Below are 13,077 nucleotides of genomic sequence, written 5' to 3' on the forward strand. Positions count from 1 at the left end.
TGAGATTTTTATGTCTATTATAAAATGGTTATTGTCACACATCACAGCTGCAGTGTTTCAGCACCACTTCAGACCATATTCTGTCTTCATTCTTTGCACATTACTCCTGCTGAAATCAATGAGACCCTCACACATGGAACACAGATACATGCCCTGCTGAAGTTCACTGGCAAGTACTGTGAATCTGATACAATGGAATCAAACCTGGGCTGTGGATAGCTATCCTCCAGCATCTGCTGTCTCTTAGAAATACATCATGCAGCTGATCACTTGTCTGCCTTTTACATAGTCTCTACTACTTTTTGGAACAAATCACTATCATTTATCTGACGTGTCAGACTTAACATGATCCCCCTGGCCTCTCTTAGTCTAGACCTTTAGCAATCAATGAAAGGCATTGCAGAGGATCTTGGAGAGAATGGATGACTTCTGTACTGGTGAGTACTGGGCTAAATGTGAGCCTGAACTTGAAACATATAATGGTTTTGACAATTGGTAGAAATGGAAGCTGGACAAAATGTGACAACAAATATTCTTCCTTGGCAGAGAAGGTTCTCAACTGTGATTAAATTCTTCTATAAACCTTTAAGTCCATTGTTGCAAGATCTCATTTGTATCATTCTGTACTCTATTTATATGTGAAAATAATGAGCTGAGTTAACTTTTTTCAGATAGAAAATATTTTCCAGGCACTAATACTTTTCACCTGGTACAAGCCACGCCTTTCCCTATTGGCAGGGCTTCCACTGATGTCAGTGCCAAAAGGATCAGGTTGTATTCAATACAGCAAGACATCCTTGAGTTCTGATGAGCAGTAGCAAGGAGTATTGCAAAATTAAGTATCACCGTATAAAACAAATTCTGAATAACTCCAAGAAAACAAAAATTTTATATTCTAGCCTCAGTTTAGGAAAACTGTCTCAAGCCACTTGTAGTTGCTCCAGATGCTATCTTTTGTGTTTTGAAAATAAAAAGCAAGTTAATATATGTGTCTAGTATCTTTTATAATAAAATTAATTTAGAGTCTCTCTGAATTTTTAAAATGTTTTCAACTTTTGTAGCTTTTTTTTTTTACACAATGTCTGATGGGTATCTTAGGGAGCAATTGCTCCTTTGATGAATCAATGCAACAAAATAAAGGAGACATGAGGGTCTTTGTGAGTACAGCTTGGAAAAGCCCTGCTCACAGATAACAGAATGGCAATCTGTCGTGCAATTACGTTGCACTGAATCTGCAGAAGAATTCCAGATCCTGATTACTTACTCTCTGAATCCTGTTTTCCCTGGTGGGCTTTTAGCAGGGAAGGTGCTAAAAACATGCTTTAGCAGTGGAAGTAGGTGATGAGGTCTTTTCTCTGCTACTATTATGCACCGAGTGCATGGGATTTTCTTTACAGGGATCTCAGAACATTCTTGTGGTTTCCCTTTTGGCCCCATATGGATCCTTTTGTAGTGTGAACTGTTCTTTGATGCTACTGAAAACACACATTTTACATGTGTTCCCTTTTAAAGGATCCAGTGTTTACTAATGTTTCCCTTTTTTTCCTAGCATCCCAGTCTAACTTCATACCAGTACATGGTTATTACAAGGTGAAATTTGTTGCCAACTTAAATGAAAACCAATTAGCTTCCTGCCTGCTGTGGAAGCATTCTAAAATAAGAAGTAACACAAAATGACATTTTAAATGCTTGAAATATGAGACTTGAAATTTCCTATGTTTATTGACATTTTCGTGGCTTGATTCTTATACTCCACAGCTATGCAGCAGTTCTTCATCACTTGGGTCACAGCACTGATGTTTTATTTTCTGTATGAAAGCTTTATGTAAGAATTAAAAATGGAATTGCTTTGTAACATAATTGTGACAATAGGACTGTGAGCAACAACATCTGTGCCTGTGCACTGTGAGAGTCACAACCAGGAACAGTGTTAGGTTTCTTTTTTGCCAGAAAGTGGTAAAAGTAGTAGATTTCAGGTACTCCTTATTTTCTGGGGGCGGGAGGGAAATTAAGATGACTTTCTATTTCTTCCTTGTAACTTTCTGTGTCACATGAAAGTAAATTTTGAGTATTTTATTGTTCAATCAGTAATCCTAATGGTTTTAACTCTAACACTTTTTTGTTGAAGCTAATATATGTAACTTTTGAGAACAGATACTTCCTCTATTCCCTGTGCTGTCATGCTTACACAGATATTGTTCATTTCCAGCTGAGTTACTAGATCCTTATCTAGACTTGTTTCTTTTTCATAACATTATTCCTAAAATCCTCCATCAAAGAACTCCTGAGATTCACTTACACTGTGTTTTTGGCTTCATAAATCTCTGAGCCTTTTTCTGCCTTCCCTATCAATTTTACAAGCTGCTGCTGCTAAACTGTTTTATTCCTTTGTTTTACCACCCTTAACAATCCATTACTCCCTGTTTTTCTACAGTCATCCTTGGGGTTTTTTCCAAAATAATTCCTATGGATGAAAAAAAAAAATCAATACATTTACTCTTTTATTTACTATACAATTGAATTTTGAAGGTGTGTCCATTCCTTAGCTGCAAAGTTGTCATTGTCTTATCCTTTATCTGCTTGGAGTGTCTGTATTTACCCAGGAAGGGATTTCAGTATAGACAACAGAATTTCAGCACCTGCAAGAAAATCTACAGACTACCTCAGTACAAAGAGAAACCAAAAAAAAAAAAATGTTGTGATCGACAGTATCACAGTAGAAGAAAGTCCAAGAATTTGCTCAAATATGTTGACTTTGGAGGTATAAAAACCCTCCAGATTTGGGTCCAGGAAAAGATTGTTACAAACTTTTATGTGCAGAACTGGTTGAAGCCAAACTGGAAAGAAACCAAAAGGCAACTGAAAGGCAAAAACTGAAAGAATAGTTTGTAAACAGTGCATTCTGCATTCCCACTTTAGGAGGGAGGAGCAGAAACGAGAATGTAATTGGAAAGGCAGGAAAGGTCAAGGATATTTTTGTGAGTGATGGAGTTAGAGGCACTTGGATATGCTCGAATTTGAGAATCAGCCAGAAGAGAACAGAAGGCTGCACAAGGGCAGAGGGATGAAGGTTAGCAGGTTGGAAACATTTGGAGTCAACAGAGTAGAGAGAGCAGTTGGATGAAAAATCTGTTTGGTGATGGAAACGATAATGAAGAAGATGTTTGAAAGAGAGAAGACTGGGGAGATTGGATAGGATCTTGTAGCATTTTTAACTGAAGCCAGCAAAATCTCACACAGAAATCTTGTATGGTGAATTAAATGAAGAGCAAGGAACTTTTTGTTGAAGGACGCAGTGCTGAAGAATATGGCATATCCAAAGTATGGATGAAGTGTAAGAAATCTGTGTGACTCTTGGATATTATCAAGTAATGTTAAAATGCCTTCTCAGATCAGAATAAAATATCTCAGAAGGTATGGCATGAGTAACAAAAATGTAGATTTTGTGGTAGAGGAAAAAACGTCAGTTATATGTTATTTGGTTCAAATCAAAAGTTAAGGAAAAAAGTTGCCCCCTCCAAGGTGGTTAATTGTGGTTTTAAAATCTTTTAAAATATTTTACCTAAAAACAATCCTTTCAAAACTATTATAGGAGAAAACAGTCTCCATTTTTCATTTCAAGTATTGGAAGAAAATGTTTTTACTCTGTGGTTTTATTTTTCTTTCTTGCTCCCCCCATATCCAGGCAAAAGTGAGCAAGGAAAAATTCTAGGTACACTATCACAGTTTTTTTAATTAATAAAAATACAAATAAAAATAATCTTGTTTTTAAACAGCTCTGTTGTTCTAGGATAGAAACAGATTCCTTGTGCTTGAATTTTCCTAAATCCATCAGTGTGAGGTACTTAACTACATCAGAGGCATATTGTAAGGACAGCAAAGATGATGTTTGAGCCTTCACAGTTGGTTTTTTTTTTTGGTTCCAGGGAGCAGCGTAACTGAGGACACAAATGCTGTCTCAGTCACATTTATCTAAGTTTTAAAATAAAGATCTTTAATGACAAGGGAACTCTTAGATTAGTGTGAACAACCAAACTGGTATTTAATGTAATGACCACATCAATTTAATTTCTTTGTTTCTTTGCTCTTGTCAGCACAGTTGTGGGTTTAAATAGTAATTTGGACTGTTTCTCTGACTTTCCCAGTAAAAATAAATCTGATGTCATTGCATGCTCCTTGGCAGGCCATGTGTCATTATTATAAACCACATAGAGATTTTTTCTCATCCAGATTTTCTTTGCAGGGCCTTTGCTTATGACAGAGTTACAAAACGGTGCCATTGGTTATCCTTCAACAGCTTGACAAATGGTGTGAGAAAGAAGCAAGACCATGCTTTTGATCTGTATGAAAAGAAGGGTAACTGATTTATTTACTGATTTTGTTTTCCCAGCTAGGGAGGGGAAAAAAAAACCCTGAGGTCAGTCAGTGATTTTTTTGGCTGTAGGAACATCCTAGGCATGGATGCTTTCATGCATTTTGAAAGCTGCATCCTACAGTTTTATTTACACAAATCCTGAGTTTGCTGTCATGCAAATTTGTCTACATATTTGCTGTTGGTCAGTTTTCCAATCTACATATTCACCTACTGTCATACATACTAGTTTTAGTTTTGTACTTCAGTTTACTACTGAGCAGCTCAGTATGAGCTTGTATGAGTTACCATTTATTACTTAATATTGCTCTTATGTACCTCATTAATGAGTAGGATACATAAGTCCTCAGACATGGAATTTTTTTCAATCAGATACATTGGAAATGTTTCCAGTATTTTTTTGGGGTCAGATAGTGATCAATATTTGGAAAAAATAAAAAAAAAAAAGATAGGCATGTATGTCAACAAATAAACAGTATTTTGAATAATTAAGTAGGTAAATGGTAGTAAATATATTATTTTATGTGAAAGCAAGAGATGAGCTTTAATTTCTCATACATTAACTTAATCCCTCATTTTCTTCTCTTTTCTTTCAATAGATTATGTCAGAAATTGTATCATTGGAAAAGGAGCAGACTATAAAGGAACAATATCTGTTACAAAAAGTGGTATCCAGTGTCAGGCCTGGAATTCAATGATCCCCCATGAGCACAGGTAAGAGTTCAGGAGCAGAGACAATGGGAATAGTGCCCAGACAGCTTCCATAAAGCATAAGAATTTATGGGAAAACTAACCTTAGACAACAAAATCTCTTAGGTATATTCTTGCCTTTCTCCAAGAGATGCCATTCTCCAGATCCCAGAAAATCCTCATCTTTCTGCAAAAAGTTCTCTCCTAATGCCAGTCTGTGTGTCTGTATCTCTTTCTTTCCTGTGTTGGGGGTTCTTTTTAGCTGCTTATATCCTTTTGATCTCTTAGCTACTGGCAGAAAGAAAACATCTGCATTATTTCAGCCCAGGGTCTGAAAGTTCATCACTGTTTTCTAATTGACTCCCAAGGAATGAGCAAAATCACATTATTAGGAAGCAGGGGATAGTAGAGCACCTATTTGCTTAGTGTATAATATTGTTAGTATATTTTTCATAGTTACTACCAATTCTATATTATTTATGAAATATGTTAAACTCTATAGAACACTTAGGCCAGGCAACAAATCCATGGAAAGGACCGAGGCTTTTGAAATCCTTCCCTTCATATCATACAAGCTAAAGACTGAGGGAGCATGTACAGGACTTATCTTTTCAGAGTAGGATCTGATACTGTGAGAAACTGAGGCTAAACTTTCACCTTGAGAGTAAATCTAGTTGAACTCTATTGGCTAAGGAAAAAGAAGAAAGCCAAAACCTGGAGCCAGTATGAGTAATGGCAAAAACAGATTCACCCCCAACAAATGTTCCCGGAAACCAGTTAAAGGACTACAAAGTACTGGTCTACTCTTTAACCACTTCTCTTTAAACCTTTTTGTACTGGCTTTAACCATGTAGATAATAAAACTTTAAGAGACAAAACCAAGATGTCCTTTCACCCATAAGCTTGCTATCCAGATTTCTGCCTTTTTCTCCAGACTCGCAGGGTCAGCAGTTTGTTTAGGAGGAGCCGAAGTGGAGATCGCTGGTGAGGAACTGGGCTGTACACTGCTCAGCCCTGTCCTGACCAAATCAATCCAGTGTGCAAGAGGATATCTTGGAACAACATTAAAAGGCAAAGGATAGCTGAATTCTGTCCTCTTATGATGTGTTACAAAGCTGAGCCTCAGGCTTAGACTTACTGGACTTGGCTCTTACAGTATAGGCAGCCGTGTCTGCTCTTCAGTTTGGGACCAGACTTGTTCTTAACTGGGAGCATACCATAAATACCACCAGATCCCAAAGCAATGACTTCTTGAGACTCAACACCTTGAATTAAATATCTTCATCTTTCAGAAGTGACAGAATTCTTAATCATTATAATCTAAGCAAAAATGAGCATTTATTCTACATTATATACATGTGACTTTATATAATTAGAGAAAGGAAAGTGTCTGGATAGCACCCATTATCACTAAATTGCATTTTAATACACAGCATACACAGTTTTATCCAATGCATCTGGACAGTTACTCTTCTGTGATGAATTTTATGAGAGTGACTGTTCTCCTGCCTTGTGCAATAAGTTTAATTTTTAAAAGGTCACCGGATAAATGAGGTGGCTGCATGCTAATTTTGTTTTTCAACATCAGAAAATATGATTTCATCATCAGAGACATGAGGGAGGTGGGAAGAAGCAGACAGTAGTGGTGTGTTTGGAACTTATTAGTACAGAAGGCTTAGCTTTGTAGGTCGCTTTTTCTCAACAGCTGATTATCACAAAGTGCCATTGAAAAATAAATCCCTTTTTCATATTTAAGGGAGAAATGTACTTTAATGATTCTGACTTACATCTCTAGGAAGAATTGAAACATCTTGAAACTTTAAACTTTTGCTTCAATCTAGCAAGTCATATTTTTATTTATTTGTATTCCATCAGAACACAAAAATTCCCAGCAAAATTCTGCTTTCTGTTATTGTCATCTCCATCCTACTACAGATTTTAAGACTCTTAGAGAGTTTTAAATTAAAAAGGCCAATGTAAAAAGGTCTAAAAGAGAAATGGTCAAAGACCAGACCAATGCTTCATAGACTTTTGGCTAGTTTCCATGGCTTGTGAGGTTGAATCTGTTTTTACCATTACTCTTACTGGCTTCAGTTTTTGGATTTTTTTCTTTCTTTCCTTACCTAATGGAGATGAACTAAATCATCAGTTTTAGGAGTGGCCCTTTCTTCCATTTCTGGGTAGATCTTTACTGCAAATCATCTTTTCCTTTCTCAAGAACGACGCTTCAGTACCTGTTGAAGCCATTTGTATCTCTGACCCATCTTGCATCCCTAGTGCTACTCATTTAGATTTTTCTTTTTTTTTTTAATGCTCTTACAGCATATCTGATGTAATTTGAGATGCCTTTTCCCTATATTTTTGAATGAGCAGAAAAGGTAAATAGAATACTTGAATATGCACTGACATACCACTTTTACACATATGCAGGTGTGAATGTCTCATCAAAAACATTCACTTGAGGGTCTTTAATTTTAAGATACTTACATTATAAGACTACAGAGGAAAAAAAAGAAGCACCACTTCTATAGGCAGCAGGAATGACATAAAAATTAATCTCTTCAAGCACCAAAAATAAAAAAGCATCTTTATGTGATGTTTCCATACTGCATTGACTAGAACCACAATGTAATTAAAAGAGGTATTTTTCACTTCAGTTAATTCAAGTATTTCATTAATGGGAATAAAACTTGAATAAAATGTCATGCCAAAATTTTCTTCTTGTTTCTCTCTCTCAAAGCACTCAAAATAAAATATTAGATACTTTTAGAATAGAAGGTGCATTATTTATATTTCCACCAAAGCTTAAATACAGATAAAATAATGGAACAAATCTTATAAATCCCAAAAATTAAATAAATTCATTAAGTTCAGTTACAAGTTTTATGTGATCACCTATGCAGTTAGCCCAGTATTTCAGCTAACAAAAAAACTTCATGGGACAGATCTCTTATTTTAAGGTGTTTTCTAACTCCAGAGATTTTGCTGCTATTTAATATTGCTGCAACGTAACTGGTGCAGAAATTCCACTGGATTTGTCTGCAATGTGCAGCCTGAATGTGGTCATGAGCTGTTGAAGTGGCTTTGAACAGACCAGCTCTGGGGTTGGGTTCCTTACTATGGGATTAGCTGTTCCTTATTTTGGGGGGTAAATAAGCTAGCATTATTTTTAAGTGTAAATATTTATATATCTCTATTATATAAAGTGTGCGTGTGTCTCACTGTGTATGACCTGGTTTCTCTAGATGTAAGCACATACTTTTATAGATACCTGAGAAGAAAACACCTTGATCCTGGACTTGTTAAGTCAGCTGGGGTTTTGTTAAATGTCTGAACACATACAATGCAGTTATGAGTGGGTCTGTAAGCAGCAGACCCTAAGGTGACCACAGTGGGGCTTGTGGCAGAGCATGAAGGAACATGCTAAATGAACATGAACATTTTTTAGCGAAGAACAGCTAAAGTGGCATCTGGGGAAATCTCTTGTGCTGAAATACAAAGCAGTCCCTGGTTTCAGGCAGTGAAAGCCTCTCAGTGAGGTGTAGCACAGACTTGGTCACACTCGCATGCTGCTGATGATCAGTTCCTGCTGCTGCCTGACCAGGGGTGCAAAGGAGTTTCTCTGCTTGTGGGTTTCACATAGTAGGTGAGCTCTGAGCCCATCCCGACCTGTTGTACCTGCCATCATGCACAGGACAGACAGCTCCCACCTGGCTACAGACCCAATCAACCCTATGCACCCAGAACTCCTGAAGAAGAACACAGTGCAGGCTGGCAGGGAGTGTGTGACTGCCTCTGGCTCTGCTCTAGATAGTTGTCTCTGGACAGCTGAGGGATGGGAGTAAAACTCTCTTGAGCACGCTATGGGCTAGACAAATTGTCCCAGATTTAGGCCATTTAGGTTGAGTAATCCCAACTGAAGATGTGTATTTGTGTACGGACAGATATTTGGGTGTGTGCATTTGCTTAGACAGGGTGGAGGGAGAAGGAAGCAGAAATGTGATTGTTTCTAACTGTTTGTAAAAATAGTATGATTAACCCCAACCTCTGCATGCTCTTATACTGTAATGATTGTCATTTTAAAACTAGCTTTTTGCCTTCGAGCTATCGGGGAAAAGACCTGAGGGAAAACTACTGCCGAAACCCCCGAGGGGAAGAGGGAGGCCCGTGGTGTTTCACCACCAGCCCAGAGACGCGCCACGAAGTCTGTGACATCCCCCTCTGCTCAGAAGGTAACCCAGCACAGCTCCTGCAGAAAGCTGCCACTGCTCTGCTGGCAGCAGCTGCACAGAACTCCCTGTAATCCCTTGTTCGTGGCTTTTAGAGAAAGAATAGGTGATTTCTCAGTGAGAGTAACTCATATAGCAAGAAAAGAAGTTGTTAGAGTTGTGACATTCCAGTATGCTGGAAGGTTTCAGGCTCAGCAGCTTTTTTCAGGTTATGGAGGAGCTTGTGAAGTTGTGCTGATCACACAAATGTGATCCTTTTATTTTTGCTTGTCTAGTCTATAGTGAATCCATTACAATTTCAGTATTACTATGTGATAAAATCATCTAGTGCCATTCCATGGTAAAATCAGCTTTTCGTCTTCTTTTTGATGAAAATATAGATACTGGATTACAAGATGAAAGCTTAAGATAAGCATGCATTTTGCTTTTTGAATAAATACTGTAAATAAGTATAACTCATAGCAAATCCAACCCCATTTGACTTTCAAGTCACAGAATTTGAAAGACACTTTATATTCACCATTGCATTTGTTGACTTTTAAGTTGTTCACCTCTAAATTAAGCTCTTATATCTTGCTAATCAGCCAATTCAGTTCCAGTCAATCAGCCTATTTAAATTTTCAAGATAGGATGCCTTTAATTTTCCTGCTAATGTGTCACATGCAATAGCTGTGCTGTCCTTAGGAAAGGAAGAGCAGAGGGAGGGAGGGAGACTAGAAGGGAGAGAGGAAGAGAAGGAGGAACAGAATAATTTACACAGAGCTCGAGAATTTATGAAAATCTATCATTTAATGATAAATTTATGTGACCTGCAAATGAGATATTTTACCTGGAGCTCACTTTAGGATGAAGACTTTGGTAGCTGATGATTTGTGATATCTGTAATTCCTTAAAATAATATTTTCTAAATGATCCTTCCTTATAATTACTATAATTAGGGAGTACTTGAGAAGTTTGCCTACAATAGATTCTGGTGACTTTTTTTAATGTATTTTCAGACCTTTCATTCTAAATTGTGTTCAACAATGCTTTCAAATTCCTTTAATAACTTTTGACCACTCTCCCTCCGTACCCCCCTCCACTTTCCCAAAACGAGACTTAGTTTAAACTGCCAAAAACTATTACCATAAAAAAGATACAGTATCTCGAAGTGCTGGATCTATAAGATACATAGCTGGAAGTGCTGGATATATAAAGAGACATACTTTACTGCACTGAAATTGGGATTTAGTCAGTATTCTGCACTTAAACGGATCCTGTAATTATACTGTGCCTTAGAGTGATTTAGACAAATAAATGGTGCTAATTAGATAATATCACCTTTAAAAAATCTTCCTGAGCTATGTGTCTCTCTCTCTTACTAACCATAAGTAAAGTTAGTAAAATATTGATAGGAACATGAATGCCTCTAGTAGCTCCCCTTTACCTGCTTCAAAACTGTAAGTGTTCTATAAAGTGATAAAAAATTTAAACATCTGGATTAGTGCTAACAGATACAATTATATTCCAAAGGGCATTACACAAACCAACCCAACAGAAAGATAATATTGTTTAATACCTGTGGGACACATTGGGGGGTTTTATGTTGATTTCTTTGATTTTGGTTTTGATGTTAGGTTGTTTTGGTTTTTTTTGAGTTTGGTTTGGTTTTATTTTGGTTTGTGGGCGTTATTTTGGGTTGGTTTTTTTGTTTGGTTTTTTTTTTGTTGTTGTTGTTGTATAAATCATTAGTGTAATAAATGACTAGTGTCCATTTTTTTTTTTCCTAGTTGAATGCATGACCTGCAATGGAGAGAGTTATAGAGGGCCAATGGATCACACTGAGACAGGCAAGGAGTGTCAGCGCTGGGATCTTCAGAGACCACACAAGCACAAATTTCGTCCAGAGAGGTAACCTCTCCTACCCCCAAGCAAGACCATGTGGTCATAATTTGAAGATTGCACACATTTTGGAACCAGCTGAACAAAACTAGCATTAGCTCAACTGAAATTTATGGAGTTCACCAGTTTTAGATGCTTGGGCTCCTGGCCCCTGGTGTAGGCTGGCCACTGACACAATGGAGATGCAGGATGGAGAGTAGAGGCTGTTTTGTGCAGTTCTGGTTACACCCCATGCCTGACTAAAGTACTAATGCTGCTACTGCTTTAATTGATCAAATATTCCTCCCTAGGTCATTGACAGTAAATAAATAACCTCTGAATATTTCTGTATGTATTGGTATGCAGCTGCAGTCAGCTTAAATACCTTAATCACATAGTAAATAATGATTTAAAGTAATAAATTTTTGTTAGATATCTTAACAAAATTGATGAATATAAACTTCCAATATTGGCAAATAACAATAACCTCCCTTTTGCAATATTGAACAGCTTTAAAGCTGTAGGTGACCTTCCATAATAATCACATTTAAGTATCTAATTTGTTTGACTGAACTGTTTGACCATTACATCTGTTTATTCACCCTGGCAAAGGATTTAATCATTCTGTTCAGCATTTTATGAACATGGATTTCTTTATTAGACTTGTTTTCTTTTTTTTTTTTTTCCTTTTTAATTTAGGCACTGATTCCCAGTGCCAAAAGTTGAGTCAGAAATAGCAAGACAAATTTCATCCCTGTTAATGTTTGTACTAGAGGGCCAAATTCATCCAACTACAAAGGGTCATCTATAATACACACTTCTGAAAGTATTGTGGGAGGGAGAGGCTAGGAAGGGGTTAGGCCACACAGGAGGGGGTCTCTGTTCATCTCTAACTAGACTTCAGTTTCATTTTAGTTTTATTCTGGATTTTGGATTAACTCCATTTATATATTGTTTTGAATAAACTTAAAGTGCCAGACAAAGACTGCAAGAATCAACAAAATCAGAATGATTAAGACCTTCCACTGAAAGTATCTTTTTATATGTAAAAGTGTTTCACCACATAAAACATTTTTTGTTCTAAGAGATATGGGTACTGGTAAATTTTAGAAAACCTGATTATTCAGCAAAATATTGAGGATCTGGAGTTTTGGAGTTTATGTGGCATAATCTGTTTTTTCCCTTGGCTTGGATGATCTGTTTCATGAATAATAGCAGCCTATCCCATTGTTCTGCCACAATAAATATTTTGTATTAACAGAGTGGGACTGAAGATAATCTGTTTCTGAGTTCTGCCATGCACTTACTGTGTATTCTAGAATAAGTCACAGAAACAGTTTTGTTCCTTTGGAGTGAAACATTTATAGAACTCATGGGTACAAACAATAATAATTTTACTGTCAGGAGGAAATTTCTTTTTTTCCATTAATTTCTGATTGTTTTGCAAAATGACTTTTCAGACTAACCACAGTCTTACGAACAATCGTCTTCCTCTTTGAAATAATTCCTTCTGAGAACATCTTCTGTTTTCATTACTGTTTTCAGACAGTAATAAAGGGCTTTTGCTTTTTTTTAATCAAAAAGAAACCCGTCCAGATTGAACTGACTTGAGTAGGCTTTCAGAAGAGTAATGTAGTCCAGCACATTTCTGATACACTGAGGTTAATTAGCTATGCAAATGGTCACTAAAAGTAGCAGCAATTATACTTTAATTATACCACATTTTTGAGATGCTGAAGGTTTTGGTTTCCTGGGTTTTTGTTTGTTTTTTGTTTTCATAGTTGTATAAGTTGAAAATAAGAGAAAAGGTCTGGAACAAATGAACTGTTAAAATATACCAGTCTCTAGAGACACTTATATCATCCAGGTGTAATGTAAATAACCTGTAAACCAGGAAGGATTATCTGGACAGATTTAAACCTATTT

General features: G+C 36.7%; 1 protein-coding gene across 1 annotated transcript in view; it reads left to right on the plus strand.

The window, feature by feature from the left end:
• Positions 1-13,077, plus strand: part of HGF (hepatocyte growth factor) — a gene marked incomplete at both ends in the record, with an annotated part of 53,347 nt that overhangs the window by 12,484 nt on the left and 27,786 nt on the right. Inside the window, 4 exons of the mRNA XM_084206863.1 lie at positions 4,244-4,356; positions 4,972-5,086; positions 9,152-9,294; positions 11,061-11,181. Coding sequence (XP_084062989.1) covers positions 4,244-4,356; positions 4,972-5,086; positions 9,152-9,294; positions 11,061-11,181 — 492 coding nt within the window. The remainder of the gene's footprint in view (positions 1-4,243; positions 4,357-4,971; positions 5,087-9,151; positions 9,295-11,060; positions 11,182-13,077) is intronic.

This window comes from Fringilla coelebs (genome assembly GCF_963513975.1).
Source record: "Fringilla coelebs genome assembly, chromosome: 5".
Classification (NCBI taxonomy): domain Eukaryota; kingdom Metazoa; phylum Chordata; class Aves; order Passeriformes; family Fringillidae; genus Fringilla; species Fringilla coelebs.